Here is a 22,530-nt window from a genome sequence, read left to right as displayed (position 1 = left end):
TCCATTGCAGGAGTTTAGCTGAGATCCATGCACCCCTGACATTTTACATGGGATTGTGTGTGTGTGTGTGTGTGTGTGTTGAGTAGGCACATACACATGCAGGCGTGTATTATTTTCCCGAGGGAGAGTGTAGCTTCAGTTAAAAAGCCCAGTACCCTTACAAGAATTATAATTCCACTTTTTTTGAATATTTACTTTATCTTCAACTAACTTATTTGGCAGTAAGTTATTCTGCTTGTCATTATTGTATCAAGCCCATTTTAGAGGTGAGGAAACTGAGGCTCAGAAAAGGCAAGTAACCCACTCAAGCTTACACAGCTGGTGGATGAAGGTTTTCTACCTTACCAGACTTCTCCACCATTTGTCCATCCAGGATCTTTCACAGTTTTGCCAGCAGGATTGTGAACAGCACCCAAGGCACATATATACATTGACTTTAAGAATGCATGAAATACCCTGGCTGCTGTGGCTCAGTGGATTGAGTGCCGGCTTGCAAAGCAAAGGGTTGCTGGTTTGATTCCCTGTCAGGGCACATGCCTAGGTTGTGGGCCAGGTCCCCAGTGGGGGGCATGTGAGAGGCAACCACACATATATGTTTCCTTTTTTTTCCTCCCTCCCTTCTCCTCTCTCTAGCAATAGATAAATAAAATCTTACAAAAAAAAAAAAAGAATGCAGGGAATTTGTCCAGTTCCCTGGAACACAACTGAGGGTCATCGAGATCATTGCAGGCCGTTGCTCCGCTAGCGCTGTGTCAGCCGAGCCAGGTGCCGGTGTTAACCCTGCTTTGCAGACGAGGGGACAGACACGCGATTGCAATGCTAATGAGTGGCAGAGCATGGGTTTGAGCCAACTCCGTCGGACCCCAGAGCCCGTATCCTTGAGCACTGCCTCCTAGAATTAAGAAAAGGGAATTTTAAGAAGAAAAGGCAATTTTGCAAACCAGTCTTTTAAAAAATCCCTCAACTCGGCCAGGGGGAACAGGGAACTGATAGGTTACCTTACAAATGGCTGAACCAGGCCAACGCGGCAGCAAGAATTTAAAATGCACACATACGAACCTAGGAAATAATTCTTTTCTCTTCAGCTGCAGACTCATTGTTAACAGGGACTTGTAATAACAGTTTACTCCAATAGCTTAATTCGGGAACCTCTTTCAAGTTCCTTTTTTAGCACTGAGATCTTAGTCAGGGGGACTATTAGTTCAACCTACTTCATATCACCCCCCCCCCCCCCCCCCCGTGAAAGACCATTGAATATAATTACTCATTAGTTCAAGAAGTCACAGGAGGAACAAAAGACTTCCTCATTTCTCCCTCCTAGACATCCAGTGTCCTCCTACAGACCGAAGCCCTTAGAAACAGAGATGGTAGCAAGCGTTCAGACTCACGGGCTCTTCTCAGCCTCAAGGGACACTTCAGCGAAGCATTGGGGTCCTAAGAACTGAGCCCCAGTGGTCTTAGAGCAGTGGGCTTTGATTGCAGTTAACATCAGGACAATCTGTAAAAGCCTTGGAATCATCCTCTACAGATACATTTTTCTGGAGGCCCATATAGTAACTGATGACGTTCAACAATTTTAGAAGCAAAACACAACTATATTTTTGCTTCCCTGAGACAGCTTTAAAGGGCGGCGCATTCTGGCATGCGCAGATACTGACTCAAGTTTAAATATATGTACTTGTCCAAAACTGTAAATATACACATGCATTTGTATACACATGGCAAATGCACATACATAGACACACACAGACATATATATATGACAATAAATCTCTTCGTTTACTCAGTGGTCCTTTTACTTTCAAACCAGATATTTATTCTCCTCCCGCCCAAGGAAAGGGAAGCTGCAGCCAAGAGACAAAGAGAAACAGAAGTAGTTAATACTTGGCTTTTGTGTTTCTAAGAGCCCAGGCCTTGGCAACTTAAAAGGTTTTCAAGGGTAATGTTGACTCTAGGCCGTTTTTATTTCATGCGCTCACTTTACAGCCTAGCCCTGAAAAAGGTACCTCTGTCCGTAGCCTTCGCTTTAAGCAGAGACTTTTATCCTGATCAGAAAGCCGATTTCCAAGGCCACTCAGCAGGACCTAACCCAGAGCGTTGGTCTGAAACCAGTACAATGAATTGGAATCAGAGGCACCAGCCAGAGGTTACCAGGTTCAGCTCTGTACCTCCAAGCAGGTCGTGTTCACAAGGGTGCAAACGCCATTTTTCACTGTATTTGTGGCGGGAAGCGCCCCAGGCCCCCATTCACCAATTACCATGACACCGTTTCGAACAGGACGCCAGGAGACCGGGAAAAGGGGGAACAGCCATTGTCATAACTCTTCTCAGGAATACCTGGTTTCACAATTTATACTTAACTGCTGACACTTGAAAAGTCGAACATTTTGGGAAAATGCATCAAGCTGTAATGTTTCTTTTATGAGATCCCCTTGCAGGAGAGGGAGGTGTGGCCCCTGGTGGAGGCCGAGCTCAGTTATCCATCACAGTAAAGTCAGCTGTCCTGGCAGCTTCTCAGAGGTCACGCGATCGAACCAACAGCTCTTACAACTATATTATTGCTTACGGAACAGTAATTGAGGCACCAGATAAAAATTACCTGGTCTAATAGGCAGCGAACAATTTTCACTCAATAAAATTATAAGCCGAATCATTCATTTCATAACACTCCGGCTAATTTATTTGTTGACCTTTTAATACCCATAGCTCTTCAGTGGTATTAACTGCAACTCAGACAAAATCTCTTGTTCATTTCACTTTCATTGATTTTTTTTTTTCCATTGAGGCAATAACAGCTGCTTGAAAACAGCCTTTTTCTTTCCACTGTAAAAGTCAATCATGTAAGTTAGCATGTCTTACGTGGCTATCGCCCCATTAGCTTACAACCTACTTTAATTTCACGTGATTCAGGGGTCTTCGATACCAGGGAGGAACAAAGGCAAAGCTTTCTGAGGAGCCTCCAGCCTGACGATACATCATAATACGTTTGAGGCATGGGGAGCTCTCATCTAACCTGAACAAGAAATCAACTTTAAAATTACAGGAGGTGGAGAAGTAGCCCCTGCATTTACTCCAGACAAGCATGCTTTCGATGCCTCTTCTATGAGTACCAGCAGACCCCTTCCAAATATTGTTCTGGAAATTTCTGCAGATTTTGATGGTAGTTTGAATTTTATTTTTCTTTAAAGACTCCAGGCGATGAGTGGGCTCCAGAATACTCAGTACATTTCCATGAACGTTTCTTATATAATAAAATACTCGGAAGTCTTTAGAATACAGGACTGTAAAATATAATTGTTACACATTTGCCACTTTATGCCTCCCTAGAAATAACCACTTGCTACTTACCCCTCATCTAGGCTCCCCCTTTCCATTTCAATTCACTCTAAAGTGGTCTTTAGCCATAATGAGAACGCCCCTTTCAAGAGAAACATGTTTAATTATACCCACGCTAAGCGTAAGTGACTCTTCGCAGTCCCAGGGCTTCTGAGGAAAGAGTGTTTAAAGCGTGACACCGAAGGTTCCTAATGATCTCTGCGGCAAGCTCTATTTCGAGTTCATATTACCAGAAAAATGAAAAATTTGAGGAATGTCTCAGAGGATCGCAAACTAAACAGTGCTCAAGTATTATTTTGGTTTGTGTTACTCTGTCCCTCACTGCCCTCATTGTGTGATTTTTTAGAATGCAAAGTCTACCATTGTGGAATTTTCCATTTGGCTGAATAAACACAAAGGAAGTTGGGACGTGAAACTACCCTCCGCAGAAATGCCTCTCGGCACAGGCTGTAGTTAGTGCTCAGTGCAGCCGGCTCTGTGGGGAGTGGGCAATTCCGTGAATGTTTCGGCTCTCGGAGTGTCCCGGCTCTCGGAATGTCCCATCTGCACTGTCACCCGGACATGCAGAAGCAAGCAGGGAAGGAGCTAGAACCTAGGGACTGGTGACCTGAATGCACTGTTCAAAATTTGGACCCTATAGTAAGCTTCGAAGTGAGGAGGGGGATGAAATCAATGCTGATTTCATTAGTAGACGCTAATTATTAAATCAGGAGTGATTTCGCAACTTCATTGTATGTCCCTGATATCTGTGCCCACAGCGTTTTGACTCTCCTGATAAGGCAAAGCAGACTGGTGATAAATGGGTGTCAGAAAAACATGCGTGATGGAAAAGTATTGTTCTTTCTCAGTAATCACCCGAGTCAACTTGACTTTGATGACTGTAGTTTAGCCTCTGTTTTCTTCTACGTCCTGCGAAACATTATTTCCCGCTCGAGGGGGCAGAAAGCCAAGCACAGGTTGTTCTTTTGAATTACTGAAGCATCCCTGGACCTTAATTTTATGAGGGAGTTCCCAGAGTTTCAAAATCAGATTCGGAAACTTGAAATTGATGGTGTGTCAGTAGACGGGTGTCCATCTGGCTCTGTGAGTTGGCTCACATGAGCTCTGAATGAGAGGAAGCGGAGGCCATCTCCCCTGTTCACCTGGCTTTGAATTGCGCAGAATCGTGAATGGGGTCCCCACGTGGTCTCCGTATTAGACAATTAGACGATGCTCCCTTTCCTCCTGGAAGCCTGGGCAGTGAATATGAGCTTATTAGCTGCACACCTGGGGTCAGGCACTGAAGGGAAGATGTCCATGGAAGGTAAATAGTCCTCAGAGGTTTTACCTTCATGAAACAGAAGGAAGGATGACTGAACCATGTCTGCATATCAGACACGCTGTGCCTGGCTCCCAAGAGGGTGCGGATACCTACTTATTTCTAAGGGTCTAAGAGTACAGTTAATAAAAGGCTAATGCTCACCAAGGCCAACCTCCTGTTGCTAGGAGCCTATAACTTGAGATAATGTCTATACCCAATGTGATTCATTATATTAATCACAAAATTAAAATGTAAGCACAAGCCAGCAGGAGTGAACGAGTGAATTCATACAAGGGGGGGAGCATCAATGTCCCCACAGTGATCAAGACTTAACCTTTGGAAATGTACATACTGGATTGAAAAGTCTAGAGCCAATTGGAGTGCCAAATTTAAGTCTTCCGCTTTATAAACCAGGCTAAATATGTGACTTCGTCATTTCATCATGTAAATTAAGCATGCGTTTCTAGAGATCAGTAACTATCTTAGACTAAACTCTTCAACAAGGATTTCTCAGGGCCATTGATTGGATAAACCTCGTGCTGGGGGTTTAGAGAAGGAGATTATGACACCTCTCTGGCCTAGACCCTACAGCCCCATGTGGGGAGTGAGCACTATCACGCTTAGGGCCAGAGCAAAAGCACTCTTCGGTACTAACTTCCCTGCTCAGGCTCTGCTCTGCTCTGCTGCGCTGGGTGGTACGGTCAGCACCATTCTTCAGAGGCTGAGCGAGATTAGGAGCTGGGGTGCCAGTGAAGGTGGAATTGATTCTGACAGGGTGGCGTAATTCTCAGCAGCTCAGGCTCTGACACCTCGCAGGCCTGAGGTTGAGTCCCTGCTCCGTCACATGTCAGTCGTGTGAGCTCAGGGGAAGCTGGCTGACTTCTCTGAGCCTCAGTTTCCTCATCTGCCAAGTGGTGATACAGACAGTACCGTACCAGGCTCTCTGTGAAGACCGAATAAGTTGCTGTCCCACCTTCAGTATACCATAGTTACCATTTTCGTTATTGTACCACCGCCACCACTGCCTTTAGAGGGTGGGAAGGCATCATCGAGATTGGAGTCAGCATTCCACGTGAAGGAAAGCCAGGAGGAGTGCATGTATGGAGATAGGAAGGAGCCCTGTGTTTTACCTCTAGGCTGGGAAGAGCTAGCGAGGCCAGAACAGAGAGCAGTTCTTCATATGTGTAGGGTTGGACAGTTGGACAAGAGGGTAGGGCCATGCTGGGGGGGGATCTTTGATAATCCCAGGAGAACCCTGTACCTTGATTCTGGGGAGACAGCACGCCCTGAAAGATTCGGGCAGTAACATCGGTCTGTGACCACGGGAACAGCAGGAAGCTCAAGCATTATTTGCTAACTGATTGGGCTGCAGCGTAGGAAGCAAAGCTGAGTCTTCCCTCTGTATTTGCCCCCCACTCGGCATTTGTCTAATAAAGGCTCCAGAAGAAAAGCGAGACCTAGAACAGTTACCCTGGGCCTGCTGCTGGGAACCCCGCTTGTCCTTCAGCCTTCTCCGCGTTTCTGCAAACTCGAACTAGGTTTAGTATGGCTTGCCCGTTCTTTTCTCTTCAGACCCCCCTCACACCATTATCAACCGATGGCCAGGGCAAGACAGGTGAGGCCAGGTTTTCATTGTGAGAGGAAATAACTCAGTGAGAGGCTGTTGTTTTTAAGGAGTGAACATCTTTTGTTTCTTTAATAGAGAAGAGATCCAGGGCCGTGAAAAGAAAAACAGTCTGACTCAGGATGTAGACTGAGAGCGAGCATTAGCTCTGGAAGGAGACTCTCCAGGTTCTCAATGTTTAGGATACTAATATTTGTCTTCTTAATTCCCCAATGGGATATTTTTCTTAAATCCAAGGGTAGGATTAATTATCTTGGAAGAATCTAATCTCTCCCCTCATGTTTTAAACTGCAAGCAGGGAGACGTTTTAAACATTATGAAAAGAAGAGGAAATCTCTCCTGACAAATAAATGCCTTGAAAAATTCGATATTAGTACCAGTCAAGTGCTCTTTCTTTTCAGAAATATTAAAATTGCGCACCAGAGTGGAAGCAGCCTTATACTGTGCTCCCTCCTAATGCCACAAAACATGAGACTTCAGGAACAATTTCAGAGACAAAAGACTGTATGAAACATCCAGCTCTTCCCCTTATGGGAAGTTTCTTTCTTTTTTCTTTCGCATCCCAGGCTCGATCCCTTCCTAATGTGAAATTACAGATTTTTCAAATTACCGTATAAAACTGCAAAAAAATTACACTTGTGGCCACAGAGAAGGTAGCGTACACTATCAATTTGATTTTAAAAGGCATACATCTTTTATACTACCTGTCATTTTTATAATGCCTTTTACAAATTTAATCAATACATTTTAACATTCTATATACTTTAAGTGCAATATACAATAAATATTCAAGTTTCATCTTAAACATGCCTTAGCCTTTAAATTGTTAAAACTGCAGTGCCCTTTCAATCTACTTACATAATGTCATAAAATATACATTTCAAGGTAAATGAAGTCAGCTACTTCAATTTAGTCCCTCAAACTGGTAGTAAATGAGAGGTTAACACTAAGGTGCCAAACCCATTATTGAGTAAATTTAGCACCTTGGACAGCTCTGTAAAATCTTTATTGCTTTCCTGACCTGCTCGTCATGTTCTGTCTGTGTGTTCAGTGGCTCTCAGCTCTGATTGAAAGGCAATATATTAGATCCCCAACACAAACACGCTTGGGGGCTAGTTCACCGGGCGCGGAATGACACGGAGGTGAGAGCAATTTTCTGGTCACCGAAATCCGAGCACCTTGCAGGGCCTGCGCTGCCTCACGGAGGACCCAGACATTTCCTTTCCCCTCCCCGTCTGCGGAAATAACTAATAGGGCTGAACTACACTGGCCCAGCAGAACCAAACGTGGGCTCTTCTGCAAACCCCAGCGCTGATGCTGTGGGGGGAGCACCTGGGGGCACCGCTGTCCTCGGGTGTGAGGCGGTGCTGGGCCAGTGACCCCCCCGGCGGCCACAAGCCTGGTGGGAAAGCGCAGCCCAGCTTCAAGGACCAAAGATGGGGGTCAACTGTAGGAAACAAGATTCAAGTGTTTCATTTTCAAAGGATTAGTGGCGATGAGAGCTCTGCGTATCAAAATAAGGAGAAAAAGAAAAAAGTGGATTAGGTCTCTGAAATGGTCTATCACCAAAAATGTGTGAGATTAAAATATATAGCATACACAAGTAGCTGGAATGTTTTTGGGTTTACAGAAACTTCAAAGATCTTGGGCTTCAGATCCTTGGATCTGTGAAATTCATTAACATAAGCGGCACTACGCTAAGTCCTCGGCGGCACTGTTCCGGGATTGAAGTTCACAAGTGCGGAAACTGCACCTCCTCTTGATTCTGACAAACGGGAGACTTATATTTTTTTTTGTCAAAGTGAAAAGGAATAAAAATACTTTCTCTGCCAAGCCCAAACACCGGCATAAATATTTATTTGATGAAATAAATGAACATAGACCCGGAGAAATAAAATCTTAGTAAGTAAACTCTCTTGATCCCCTTTTGTTTTCATCTTCCCTGAGAGTCACAGAGAGCCACCAGGTTTCAGCGAGAGCAGCAGAGGCTGAACTTGATCTGGGGGCCGGGTTCAGTGTGCCGGCACCATAGTAAATTATTAACTGCTGTGGTCAGACAATACTGCAAACAAAGAGTGGTGAATTATCTGGTAGCCTGCACTAGAAAAATAAAGAAATTATTTCAGATGTATTGATTCAAACCCAATTGATTCTGTAATGCTTTCCACTCCTGCTATGAGAAATAACTGAACTGGTTTATAAATGGGGTCTGGCAGTGTCAGGCGAGCAAAAATGTTGCATGAGAACCGAAAACCCCTCTCTCTCATTTTTGAATTTAGGACTTTGTGTGTGTCACAAGTCGTTACCACAGTATGACAACTACTTCATCTTATACTGTGGAGAATTTAAAATTGAGAGATGCTAATACATATCTAAAAGCTTATCATTTCAAGTGTTCTGAGTTTTTTAAGAGGCCTGGTGACGGCACAATGAATGCAATCATGTCCCCATTTTCCGATCGGCGTCTCCAGTATGTGAGTGTGGAACGGTACTGGCTCTCCATGCAGAAGTCTGTTCTGTAAAAATAGCTGAAGTTACACTTATGTTTGAAACTTTACCCACAGCGAAAAATTATAAACATGCCTTTTTGCAAGCCACCTCTGCAAACCATACACGCCTTTCTGTCTGGTGCACTGAGAAGCCTCCATGGGACATGGGTTGAGCTTAACTTTCCTTTTCCCATTTCCAGTGTAAATGACTCTGCAGAAAATTTGGGCAGCATGAAGAGGGAATGACTGCTTTTGGTTAGAACACAAAAAATTACTACCACGCACACTTTTGTAGAGTGCCCCCTATATTATAAGAAACAAGCGACACACTAAATATGGAAGCCCACCTAAAGGAAAGGAGGATGGTCTTTTCTCTTCAACTGGGACAAACAGAAGAACCTACATCTGGGAGGAGAATGCATGAGCCAATGGGGAAAATGACGTATGATGCTGAAACGGAGAAGAATCACTGTAAAGGAGACTGTGCCAGTCATGGCAACCGGTGCGGAGAACCCTCCTGTAAGAGGCTGTGACAAACAGTGCCTTGCCCTGGTGTGTGCGTTCGAGGCATCACCCCCGGTATCATGGCTCTGCCACACCAGGGAGATAAAGAAAAGAAGGTTAATGCTACATGCTTCTAGTAGCGGAAGATTGATTGGAAATCCCTTGAAAATGACCTGCCTGATAAGGTCATGGTTCCTGGAATAAGCAATTAAGTGCAAAATAAACACATCTTAGGGATTCATAACATGCACTGAACGGCATCGATTGTCGCCGTCTAGTAAATGACCTCGCAATTGTATTCGGCAATAAACATATGAGTGCTTCGGCGTGCCTGTGGCGGGCGACGGGGGGTGTATTTTATCTTGCGGCGCCAATGATGCGCACCTTTGACTCGATTAAGTGTGTGTGTGAACAGGGATAAATGGGTGATTTAACGCCATTCCGGGGTTGAGCAGCGCCTGGGCAGAGTGTGGCTGGAACCTCAGCGTGGTCACCGTAAGGACAACCTGCCTTCTTCACTCAGAGGACTGTTCCTGTTTTTTTTTCTTGACAGGAGGTCATCCTCAAAAGGGCCGCAGACCTGGTGGAGGCGCTGTATGGGATGCCACACAACAACCAGGTGAGCGTGGGGGGCCTCGAACCCGTGCGGGCTCCCGCGTCCGACTGAGGGTCTCAGGTTCCTCAGCACAGCGAAGAAGTATGAAAAATAGAAAAGCCCCTCGTGTGAGTTCAGAGCTGAAGTCATTCAGACTTGCGAAGTTATTCAGTCTTCTCTCTTCTTTGTTAAATTTTTTATTGCCTTTTCTACGGGATCGTTTTCCTTACGAAATTTTCCGTGGGAATGCACTTCATCATGGAGGCAGAGAGTTTCTCGTGCTTTGCTGTATCCCTCTCGGGTTTTCAAACACATTGAGGAGGAAAAGGGAGGTTTACTTTCTTCTTGTGAAAAGTATAACAAGACCGGAATATAATTCTCTGCCTGTGTCCTAGAGCATGTCCACGTGTATGATGCAAGTTGCTCAGGGATCTAGGAGTGTGACGAATTATTCACTCCTTTTTGTGTCCCCTGAGTCAATGTCCAGGGGACGCAGTCCCACCAACACACAGGGACTCAGGCAGTTTTCTGCAACCTGCCCTGGACTTCAGCAGGAGAGATGAGTTGGAGCACCTGTGGGGCGGGGGGAGGCGGATGTGGCCCCAAAGTTCCTGGATGTCACTGGTGGGGAAGGAAAACCCGTGGCGCTGTCCTTTACTGTGAGGTCATTGGGGGAAAGGCTTCAATAATGGGCTCCCAAAGTCAGCCAAGCAGCGCTCTGCAGCCCAGCTCTGTCCTTAAAGAGGTGAGTCTCTTTGGATGAGGTCCTCACTTCTAGAACCCTCATCCCCCAATTTGTGACAGGGTGTGATGATGACGGGACTGAACCCAAAGGTTTGCAGAGAGGGGTGCGGAAGATAACGCCATCGGTTAACCACGGCAAGCCTGGAGTGCCAGGAGCCTGCAGGGAGCCATCTAACACTGCGGTTATGGGGCCAGTGACTGGGGCAGCTAATGGGGGTTGTCCTCCTACTTTCCAGGAGATAATTCTGAAGAGAGCAGCTGACATCGCAGAGGCCCTGTACAGCGTCCCCCGCAACCACAGCCAGCTCCCGGCCCTCACTAACACTTCGGTCCACGCGGGAATGATGGGCGTGAATTCCTTCAGTGGACAGCTGGCCGTGAATGTCTCCGAGGCATCGCAGGCCACCAATCAGGGTCAGGAGCCTGCTCCCCGCCCCCACTCCCTGTCCCTTCCCAACCTCAATCTACCCACCCCCGAATTATTTGGCCCCAATTTTTACTTAAAATATTTTTTCCCCCAAAGCAGAGATTCCTAGCTTGTGTGCATCAAATACTGTTGTAGCATTTTGGTTCTAGCTCTTCTGTCTGGTAATCTGGTGGAGGGGGCTAGAAAGGTGGGCACACGGAGTCCTCTCGCCACTAGGCTTCCCATTGTGAACCATGAATGACAGATCGCAGAGAGGGCTGGAATTAAAGTTCTGAGGGGCCAAAGCCCATCATCCTCGCCCAGGGAATAGGAACCTGTTAGCTTCAGGGTATGGCTCATAGACTTGGGATTTATTTCTGCTCCAAAATGATAATTTATAGGCCCTGCATTGCCACTTCTCACGGCCCTGCTAAGTATTTATGATCTCCTAAGAAATGCACCCTGTGCTCACTTCCCATTTTAATCACAGAGCTCGGGCCACCAACTCACACCATCAATCACCCGACCCCTTCCGTCCGGGACGCTGTGAGGGGCCAGGGAACAGAGCCCTTCCCTGCCCCAGTCTCCCAGGACTGCCACCCATCAGGACGCCACCCTAACCCCAGGTTTTATCCCCACGCCTCAGGTTTCACCCGCAACTCAAGCAGCGTATCGCCACACGGGTACGTGCCGAGCACCACCCCCCAGCAGACCAACTATAACTCCGTCACCACAAGCATGAACGGATACGGCACAGCCGCCATGTCCAATTTGGGCGGCTCCCCAACCTTCCTCAACGGCTCAGCTGCCAACTCGCCCTACGCCAGTGAGTAGAGATGCGGGTCCCTCCTTTTTGCGCACTTTCACACACAGCACTCGGCATCATGCCTGGGGCCCCTGCCCTGCCCGGCACTGACCCGGTGATGCCACTGAAGGCAGCCCTGTGTCCAGCAGAAATCGCTGCCCTCCCTGGCTCACCTCCCCCCAAAGCCTCCCTAACTGCCAGAACTTTGCTGCAGCTCACAGCACCCGTGTGGTATCCTCGCAGGATCCCAAGCTTGGAGTCGGATGGAGATGGTCACTAACCCGTCACCCCGGGCAAGTTCATCTCCTCTCCAAGCTTCAGTTTTCTCACCTGTAAAACAGGGAGGAACTGGCCTCCCTCCCCCCATAGAGCTGTTGTAGGACGCTGATGAAATAAGGCATGCAGTGAGCGTTGTCCCGGTGCCCGGCCCACAAGAGGCACACTCACTAAACCTGCATACACGCCACAGCGATGGGAGGGTGACACGGCACAGCGCCAGCGGCCTGAAACCTAAGCTCTCCCTTCAGGAGTATGACTCCTTTGGGTTTTTTTTTAATGTTTGGAATTAGGAATTTTTCCCCTTTGTGTTTGATGTTTCACAAAGAAAAACAGCCATTGGAAAAATACACTTTATTTTTTTCCAAAACTCTGGCACAGTGCACACGCACGCACACACACACACACGAAATGTTCTGTGGTGCCCATGTCTGTCTGAAAGAAGTTTAGTTTAAGTTGTTTTTGGTGCCACATTTAGATTGGATTTAGAGAACCTCCGTAATCTTGCACCTTTACGTGTAAAAGGTCACGTGTCTCCGCAATATCTTCATCCACTTCTGGGGATTGCTACACAGCTGGCCAGCCGAGTTGTTCTTGGATGGTGTGGGCGATGCTTGTGGAGTGTAATGTGCGGCCAGACTCTTACACACTTAGAGAGTGGTAGAAGATGTGTTGTTCACACTTAGAGAATGGTAGAAGATGTGTTGTTAAGTGAAAGGATATTCATGGTTTTTTGTTTTTTGTTAAAGCCGAGAGACAGGAGAGTCTCGGCTAAAACTGAAAGTTACGCTGTCTCTGATAGAGGAAATGCAGAGAGTGCTAATCCTTGGACAGAGGAAAGCTCAGGCTTGGCCTTTGAAGGAAGTTATTTCTGAAAGCAATTCATAGGGCCTTTTGCTTTCTCGGTGAGTTTTTATGCTCAATGTGAGCTGAATTTTTATATTTCTAGTTTGTTTGGAATCAGCTGGTTGAACATTTAAAATACCCCACCCCGCTGCCCCCAGTAATCTGCTTACATTGTGTCTGTCTGCTCAAGAGTCAGTGTTTGGGGCCAGTTCCACCTAGATTTTGCTTCTAAGATCGTTTCTCATAGATCCATCATTTCAGTGGTCTCCCATCTACTCAATCAGAAAATGTTTCAATCATGACCTGAAAATTAAAAGGTGGCATTCTTAATTAAATCAATAAACTAATTGCTATATGGTAGCAATCCAATTTAAGGGCTTGGATTGCTCTATCTTCTCCAGCCCGTGCAGACACCAGGCCACTTCAGGCTGAGATTGCATCTGTCAGCCTGTGAAACTTCGAACATTTAATTCCCATTAATTGATTTCCTCAGTGCTCACAAATATAGTATTAAATCCTCAAATAGACTCTCAGATGGGACGGTTTCATCTGCATAAATGCAAATAAAACAATAAACACAAGACCCAGCTGATTTGAAATTTTTGCCTCCATAATATTTAATTATTCATAAACCGCTCATGTTGAAAAATCTCTCACAGAATAAAAACATAAGACATTCCACTGGTGAGCACACTTTCTAGTGTGGTGGCTGATAATAATGTTACAACAAATGGAACTGCTCGACCGTATTTCACCCCTTCCTCTGTTCGCCACCCCCACCTCTAAATGCACATCATGGCCACATTTGCCAAGGAGATTAATTGCCTTCCTCAGTGAACCAGCAGGATTTCAAGTCAACGAATATTTAAAAATCAAACCTCCAGCACAGGAGGTATGCAGTTTAAATGGGTATTATTATTGAGCGTATTTTCACATTTACAAATCCTAAGAGATGTATAAAAATGCTGGCCTCATTAGAAGAAAAAGTACAGGTTAGACGATGTTTGTGAAAACTCCTAGGATGGCAGCTCAGTGTAGTGCTTTATGGCGCCTCCGGTGGGGTTCGATTGTGTGCCGCTGAGAACTGATGGCCAGAGGTCGCCTCCTCCCGTGGCAGTTGCTGCCTGTGGCTGGTTTGGTTCCCACTTCCTTACCTTTCCCAAGTCAATAGGCCAATGGTGAGGCCACCTAAACAGCCTTCGGGACTTTGGTGGGCTCATGGGAGGGGGAAGTGCTTTTCCCCTGGTGCTCTTTTTCCTTCGCAGGGTAGTGTGGTAGAAAAAGCGCTGAATTGCGGCTTGCTTCCTGCCTTCCCATTCTAGCGGCGACCCTCGGGCAACTCACTCAACTGTTTTCTGAGTTTCAGCTCGCTCAGGTGTCAAAAGGATGTAGTAGGCCCCAACTTAAGCTTGCTTGGCCAATGACATAAGAGGAAAAAGAGGTGAAGATTCTTGTGAGTGATAAAGCAATATATAGTGTTCATAACGTAATGTGGACAGTAACACAGTTGAGGGAAGTACCTAGAATTTGAATTAAGTGCCTGGGAATCACTGGGCAGCATTGATACTGTTCCCCAGGAGATGACCAGGGTAGAAGGTGAGTGGATGAAAACACTAGTCTTGAGTGTAGAGGACTTGGTGTGCAAAATCTGTCTCCTAGAGTAATCGGATTACTAGCAACTAGCGAAAGATGAAAAGCCAGGCTGAGTGAACCGTGGTTGGTAGAGAAGGTACGTCTCCCCAACTCTCATATCTGCAAGCACCTAGGTATCCTTTCTGGGAATTGCTAAAGTTAATTCTCCTGTCATTGAAAATCCACGCCCCCACTTCCACCAGACTGGGAGTATTTACATAAGGCTCCTATCCTCCTGCTTATTAATTCACAAGCATGAATCTTCCACTCCATGGGAGCTATAAGCAATTTGCAACTCTGACTTGTAGCTCTGCACTAGCCACAGAGGTTGCATGTGCTGGTCTATTTATCCACTTTGCCTCCTACCCACCTACCCCTGTGCTGTGGAGCATTAAGGTGTACTCATAGCCTTAAGGAACTCACAGCCTTGTGGGGAGAAAAGGCACACACAGCACCAGCTGCCAGTGCCTTCAGTTGGAATCCAGGTGTTGCCTCCAGTCACCCTCCTTCCTCATGCCTCTCATTCCATTGGGGACCATGCCATCTCAGGTTGGCCTCCTATCTAATACCCCCACCTCCTTGCTAGAACCTTAGATTAGGCCCCACCTGGAGTGCTTTCCCTGACACCTCCTCTGTAAAGCCTCTGGTTTCCCTTCCCAGCCTCCAGAGTTGGCCATGTTCACTGTTGTTGCTATTTTGTCTTACTCTCTCTCTTGTAAGAGCACTGTGTTGCCTGGCCTGGGGCACCTTAATGACCAGTGTGCTCCTGGGATGTAGTTGACCCACAATAAACACACAGAAGATCGCCACCAAAAAAAGGTAGCACGTGCCAAGTACCAAACGATGAAAGCAGACAAGCTCCCGAGCATTCAGGGAAGGCTCGGGATGCAGGGGAGGCCTGAGCATGGAGGTGGGCAGAGGGGCAGGGCTGAGCCACCTTGTGCTAGATGCCAGGGGAGGTGCTGACTTCTGCTTTCCCATTGCCCCTCCCAGTTGTGCCATCCAGCCCCACCATGGCCTCTTCCACAAGCCTCCCCTCCAACTGCAGCAGCTCCTCTGGCATCTTCTCCTTCTCACCAGCCAACATGGTCTCAGCCGTGAAACAGAAGAGTGCTTTTGCACCAGTTGTCAGACCCCAGACCTCTCCGCCTCCCACCTGCACCAGCACCAATGGGAACAGCCTGCAAGGTAAGTCCCAGGCCCTGCCAGGCCAACCAGATGCCCTGACTCCACCCTCCCAGGGCCCAAAGCAAATGCCTCTCTGTTGCCCAGGGGCCAGCGTGGGCCTGCCCGGTTCTCTCTGCCCTCATCTGTTGGGTTCTTTTGTGCTCACTCTCCTTGGCCCTGGCCCTGCCTGTCCCCTCTCTGCTGCTGTGGCCTGAGCAGCCCTCCTTCCAACTTCAGCAGTTCTGCTCAGGCCCCAGGTTTGCTTGAGAATACTGTTTGCGCTTACTAATTCCATCATTTCTCTTTTCTCCTCTCTCATTCCCTGTGGTTGCCATAAGCAGACCAGTCTTTTGTGGACTCTAGCAAGTTCTCCACTGCAGGGTCTCTCCCGGGACTGGCCTTCTCCTGAAGTAGGTCACTTAACCTTCCCTTCCTCTTGGCTGTGTCAGAATGAACGTGTGTGCGGCTGCTCACAGGGTGCCACAGCCTGATCGGAGCCTGACATTAGGGCCTCGTAGACGCCCATGACTTTCTTCTGTCCACCAGAAACCCCCAAATGCTACCAGAGTATTCAGGTTCCTAGTCAAATGGTTCCTTCTCTTCCCCCTCATGGAATACAGAAAACAATAGTCGCCAAGACTGGAAGTGACCTTTCTGTTCACTGAGAAAAAAGCCCCACACTTTTAAAATGGGTCCACCATTCCTCGCATTTTTCTTGCGTGCTGGCGTTGCGTTGTGGTGGTGACCCGCATGACCTCGTTCACTCTCCCACCACAGCGCTGGTGAGAGGTGCTCGTGGCCCTGCTGCAGAGACGAGGAAATGAAAGTGTGGGGAGGCCATCAAAGTGCGTGACTTCCAGCCGCGGGTGTGGCGGAAGCTGGCTTGAAACTCAGGCTCCGAGATTCATCTCTTTCCATCTCCCAAGCACTTTATTACTGGGGGGTGGGGGGGAGGGGGGGGGAAGGATGTGTCCAGGATTCCTGAGACAGCTGGCAGGGAAATAACATCCATAAAATAACGTGCTGCCATTTTTTGAGCCCTGAAGAGGAAACTGTGCTGAAGGCTGAGCATGCTTTATCTTCACCCCCACCACTTCCTGATGAAATAGGAGGACCGCTGTCCTCTCCACTGTACAGACGGTAACACTGAAGCGTAAGCAGCGTAAATACCTGCCCACGGGCCCTGCCAGTAAATGGTGGGGATGCATATAAACTCAGCAGGGTCCGTGCCCCTAACCCCTGGCCCACACAGCTCCCCACGTGCCTTCCTCCAGTGGCTAGTATGTCACCTTCACTAGTGGAGGTCTGCAGGCTAGTTTGGGACTTCTCAGCCCTGTTTCTTATGAATAAGTTTATGTGTATTTATTTACGCTTATATACACATGTACTCTGTGCTGCATGCTCTACGTTGATGTAACCTTGTATCGATTCTCCTGAAAACCCTATGAGGTCAGTACTAGCTCCATTGTTCATATGGGGAAATTAAGGCCCAATTTGTTCAAGGACACACAGCTAGTACTGATGGAGCCACAAGTGAACCCACACCTGGTGATTCCAGAACCTGAGCTTCTAATCACTATGCCTGTCTAACTCCGGAAGGGCAAGGCAAAATATTTCTGAGAAGCCTACTCGCAGGTCTGCCAAGCACAGCCACAGGCCACGCCCAGCAAAGCTTGCCTGCACCCCTCCCTCGAGCATACACTGGCAAAGCTGTCTTCTCAGGGGGTAGAGGGAGATAACCTGACTGGGGAACTCCACCTGCATCTCGAGCAATGTCATTCCTGTTAGGAAATGCCCACCTCCACAAAGGGGTATCATTCATTCATGCAAGTCTCTCTTTAGCTAAAACGAATGCTTTGCCACCCTCCGTATACCTACAGCTAGCAAACGAGGGATGTAATGCATAAGTGAACATAACTCCTAATGGGTTTTAAATAAGGATAAAACATGGGAAGCAGAAGTCTGCTGTATTTGAGCTGTCCATCACAGCCTTTGTTGAACATAGATTAGACGTCAGGAACAACCGCTGAGAGGTGGTGCTTGAGAAGAAGTGGGTTTGGCCGGTGTGGCTCAGCTGGCTGGAGCGTCGTCCTGTAACTGGGAGGTGGCGTCTTGAATTCGAAGTCGGGGTACATACCTGGGTTGCGGGTCGACCCCTGGTCCTGGAGCGAGCATGTGCGATCCTGGTCTGGGTGCGTCTGGTGTGCAACCAGTTGGTGCCCATCTCTTGCATTGATGTTTCTGTTTCTCTGTTCCTCTCTAAAAGCAATGGAAAAAAAAAGTCCTTGGGTGAGGATAAAAACAATGAAAGAAATGGCTCTGGGAAGGTCAGCACTCACATCCCCGGCCAGCAGTGTCAGAAGTGAGCAGCCCACCGAAGAGGGAGCCAGGACAGAAAATAGGGAGTTGGCCCTGATTTCAGAACCTCCTGGGTTTAGGGAGCATCTGGACGTGGTAGGGTGTGTGTAAGTAATGATGCCATAGCTTTAAGACAGGGACACATGCAAAGTGTGTGCACTTGTCACCCCCCAGGGCATTTGTAACCCATGTCTGCACAGATTCCAACAGCAGAGATTGTCCCCCACTTCTGATTACCAGCCGCACCCCTGTCCCCTGTCTAACACGGCAGCTGCAGAGCCTGGGGCGTTGAGGGCTCCTCCGGGAACACACTGCCTGGATCTGCTGTTGCGGACAACACTCCCCTTCCTTCTGTTGGAGTGTGTGTCCAGGGGAGTCTTTCTGGTGGTTTTTGGCTTTCCACCACTGTCATAGACCAAAGGTCCCTACTTTTGGGGGGTGGCAGTGGAGGAGGTATGAGTAGAGAAATCAAATTCGATTCTGATTCCATCCTTCTTCCTGCCCCTGCCACTCCATTCCCAACCACAGCACTCCCCTGGCAGGGCCCCGGTGTGCACCCTGCACACGCTCCCCGCAGCCGCAGATGCACCACACCATTAGTTCCAGGAAGGTGCTGCTTGGGGTCCTGGGTCTCCCCTGAGGACATGAGTGACTGCATGCCTGGTCACACCCCTGGAAAGCAGCATCGGTGTCTCTGACAGCGATGGTGATGGTCACAGGCCCTGATGTGGGAAGTCTTCCTCCCTGCCTGGCTTCTGCAATATCTCAGCCTCCCAACTGCCCTGTGATGTGGGCTGTTCATTGTCCCCATTTTACAGATGCAGAAACTGAGTCTTGAACCAAGATGGCTCATTCAGAGTCACACAGCTGGCAAGTAGGGGGAGCCTGGGGCGAAGGCCCAGCCGCACTGACCCCATGCAGGCCCTCATGCTCTATGGCCACACTAGACTCAAGCCACCGGCCCAGGCCCACGTAGACGATAGAATCCTGACCTTATAAACTTCCCCTATAGTACAAGAAATGCAACAGCACAGTAAAGAAGGAAGGTCTGTCTGGGAGAGGCTGGGCACCAAGCTGTGGAAGTTCAGAGGGAAAGATTAGGGAGAATTCAGAACAGCTTCACGGAGAGGGTTGCCTTTGAACTGAGCCTAGGATTAAGGGCCTGGGGGATGGAGGAAGGGGCTTCTAAGCAGAAGGACTAAGGGTAACCTGAACAAGAATCGTGAGCAGTAACCAGTAGGCCAGGAAGCAGTGATAAGTTTGGGCAAGGAAGTCCTTAATTTAAAGTCATAAGCTCCATTCTTTACATATGTATTATAATTCATAGTTTCTACTATGATCCCAACTGGCTTTCTCTCCCAGGTACGTAAAACCTTTGACAATTTACCTTATGTCTTGAGCAGCTTTTTTAGGACAAAGCAACTCTTAATCTCAGCACTTCTGGAGTTCTCCCAGGTGCTTCATTAAAAAAATGTAAATGTTGTGGTCACACAAATCCACACGGCGACGGTGCTTCCTGAATCACTGAGCTGGAGGACCCGCTGATGGCTCCAAGACCCCTGCAGTTAAACGGGGAGACTGTTCCATGTACTGTTCCATCTACTCTTCTACACTTCTTTGCCCACAGAGCCTTCTGCCAAATGTGGAGACCAATGAACATCCATTTAAAAAGTTGGAAAACGCAGCTGTGTTTTGTTTTGAGCTCAAAGAGAAAATGCAGAGAAACCTTCCATTCTTTTCCAGATGAGTTCATTGATGGATCCTGATTCTAGAACCCCCGAGTGAGTCTGTTCTCACAGGTCAGAGCTGAGTCACCTAGCACGCTCACTGTCGTAGAGACACCCCCCTTTTCCTAAAGTCGAGGCCCCCTGAGCAAGGAGTCTCTGCAGTTTCAGGCTTCGGAGGACTTCTTTAATCAAGAGAGAGGCAGCCCCAAGACAGCTGTCACCATGCCCTTGGACCCTGTGCCGGTGCAGCGACTGTAACCTGAAACATGGCGTTGACAGTCTGTGCAGAGAAAATGAACAAAAGGCCGGAGTATCCACGTACCGCTTTTTTCTTTACACACTTTGGTGAGATCCAGGCTGGCCAGCCCCACCCGACTCTGGAGAGCCATGCCGTCCAGTGGCGAGTCTTTTAGAATTGTCTTCTTCTTGATGCACATGTTCAATTTGTGTAGGATCTTCCCTCGTTCTGTTCCTGGTTAGCTCACAATTCTTACTCATAAGGTGGCTTGAGGAAGGCCACATTCCACCCTGTCACTCCAAAAATCCCCCAGCTCTGCACAACTTTCCATTTTTGTGTTATTCTTACCAAAATGTGGGAACTGCACTGATGGAAGCACTGCCTTTCTTTTTTGAAAAAGTATTTTATTGTTTGTGCTATTTTAGTCATCCCATTTTTCCTCCTTTGCACCCCCACCCAGCCTGCACCCCCTCCCCCAATCCCATGCCGTTGCCCACGTCCATGGGTCCTGTTCTTTGACTAATCCCTTCACCTTCTTTCAGCCAGTCCCCTCCCACCCCTCCCCTCTGACAGCTGTCAGTCTGTTCCATGTTTCTATAGTTCGGGTTCTATTTTTGCTCTTTATTTTGTTCATTAGGTTCTAGTTATAAGTGGTATGATGCCGTATTTGTCTTTCACCAACTGGCTTATTTCACTTAGCATAATAGTTTCCAGTTTCACCCATGCTGCCACAAAAGGTAAGAATTCCTCCTTTTTTCCTGCTCTGTAGTATTCCATTGTGTTTTTAATCCACTTATCTACTGATTGGCACTTTGTCTGTTTCCAGATCTTGGCTATTGTAAATAATGCTGCTCGGAACATAGGGGTGCATATATTCTTTTGAGTTGGTGTTTTGGGGTTTTTAGGATATGTACCCAGAAGCGGAATTGCTGGGTCATAAGGCCATTCCACTTTGAATTTTTGAAGAAGTTCTGTACTGTTTTACACAGTGGCTGCACCAATCTATATTCCCACCAACAGCGCAGAAGGGTTCCCATTTCTCCGCAGCACTTGTTTGTTGATTTATTAATGATGGCCTTTTGGCAGGTGTGACATGGTACCTCATTGTGGTTTTAATTTGCATCTCTCTGATGGCTAGTGATGCTGAGCATCTTTTCATATGTCTCTGGGCCCTCTGTATGTCTTCCTAGGAGAAGTGTCTATTCAGGTCCTTTGCCCATTTTTAAATTGGACTGTTTGTCTTCTTGGAGTTGAGTCATGTACGTTCTTTATATATTGTGGAGATTAAAACATTGTCTGATGTTTTGTTGGCAAATATGTTCTCCCATACAATGGGGTCCCTTTTCATTTTGATGCTGGTTTCTTTAGCTGTGTAGAAGCTTTTTGATTTGATGTAGTCACATTATTTTTTCCTTTGTTTCTCTTGCCCTAGGAGATATATGGGCAAAAATATTGCTACACAAGACAATCTGAAATTTTACTGCCTCTGTTTTCCTCTAGGATTTTTGTAGTATCACAGCTTATATTTAAGTCTTTTATCCATTTTGAGTTATTCTGGTCTATGGTGTAAGCTGGTTGTCTAGCTTCATTTTTTTGCACGCAGCTGTCCAGTTCTCCCAACGTCGTTTATTGAAGAGGCTTTTACTCCACTGTGTGCTCATGCCTCCTTTGTCGAATATGAACTGACCAGAGACTGGGGTTTAGCTCTGGGCCCTCTGCTCTGTCCCACTGGTCCACGTATCTGCTCTTATACTGGCGCCAGACTGTGCAGATGATAGTGGCCGCGTGGTGCACTCGGATGTCAGGTGCTGTGGGCCCTCCTGCTTTCTCCTTTGTTGTTCTTCTCAGGACTGCTGAGGCTATTTGGGGTCTTTTTTGGTTCCATGTACATTTTTGGAGTATTTGTTCTAGATCTGTGAGATATGTCACTGGTATTTTAAATAGGAATTGTGTTGAACCTGTAGATTGCTTTGGGTAGTGTGGGCATTTTAATGATGTTAATTCTTCCGGTCCATGAACACAGAATATGCTTCCGCTTAGTTGTATCTTCCACAACTTCTTTTTTCCATGTACTGTAGTTTTCTGAATATAGGTCTTTTCCCTCCTTGGTTAAATTCATTCCTAGGTCCCTTTTTTTTTTTTTTTTCCCAATGGTAAATGGTTTTGTTTTCTTCGTTTCTCCTTCTGATATTTCATTAGTAGTTATAAAAAATGTCATCAATTTCTGAGTATTGATTTTGTATCCCACTACTTGAAAAACGCACAGCCTTTCACACCAATAGTCTTCCAAGCTTCTGTCACAGGACGTGGTCACCCAGCTGCCGGTGAAGGTGGCAGTCACCTCGGCCTTGTGACAACTTGGCACAGGGGGGTGTCCGAGAGTGTCACGGGCCCGGTCTGGGCAGGCCCATGTGCCAGCTGCAGACACCTGTCCCTCCTACCCACGTAAGTGATGTTGCAGACCGCAGCACAGACACGAGAAA

General features: G+C 47.3%; 1 protein-coding gene and 1 long non-coding RNA gene across 9 annotated transcripts in view; one reads left to right on the top strand and one right to left on the bottom strand.

The window, feature by feature from the left end:
- The window catches only part of EBF1 (EBF transcription factor 1), a 381,178-nt gene that overhangs the window by 352,786 nt on the left and 5,862 nt on the right, over nucleotides 1-22,530 (top strand). For 4 of the 8 annotated variants that reach the window (XM_053927370.2, XM_053927369.2, XM_053927367.2 and 1 more), the window contains exons 12-16: nucleotides 9,807-9,872; nucleotides 10,829-11,006; nucleotides 11,645-11,824; nucleotides 15,551-15,745; nucleotides 16,066-16,134. In XM_053927370.2, the coding sequence (XP_053783345.1) occupies nucleotides 9,807-9,872; nucleotides 10,829-11,006; nucleotides 11,645-11,824; nucleotides 15,551-15,745; nucleotides 16,066-16,133 (687 nt within the window). In that variant the 3' untranslated portion in view covers nucleotide 16,134. The remainder of the gene's footprint in view (nucleotides 1-9,806; nucleotides 9,873-10,828; nucleotides 11,007-11,644; nucleotides 11,825-15,550; nucleotides 15,746-16,065; nucleotides 16,135-22,530) is intronic. The other 4 variants (XM_053927373.2, XM_053927374.2, XM_053927372.2 and 1 more) reach the window with 1 other exon arrangement.
- The window catches only part of LOC123478337 (uncharacterized), a 112,761-nt gene continuing 103,757 nt past the window's right edge, over nucleotides 13,527-22,530 (bottom strand). Inside the window, exons 3-4 of the long non-coding RNA XR_006653508.2 lie at nucleotides 17,862-17,983; nucleotides 13,527-14,337 (exon numbers count right to left, since the gene is read on the bottom strand). This is a non-coding gene — a long non-coding RNA (uncharacterized lncRNA). The remainder of the gene's footprint in view (nucleotides 14,338-17,861; nucleotides 17,984-22,530) is intronic.

This window comes from Desmodus rotundus, chromosome 6, assembly GCF_022682495.2.
Source record: "Desmodus rotundus isolate HL8 chromosome 6, HLdesRot8A.1, whole genome shotgun sequence".
Lineage (NCBI taxonomy): Eukaryota > Metazoa > Chordata > Mammalia > Chiroptera > Phyllostomidae > Desmodus > Desmodus rotundus.
Note: the sequence above shows the minus strand (reverse complement) of the source record. Positions and strands in the feature narration are given on the sequence as shown.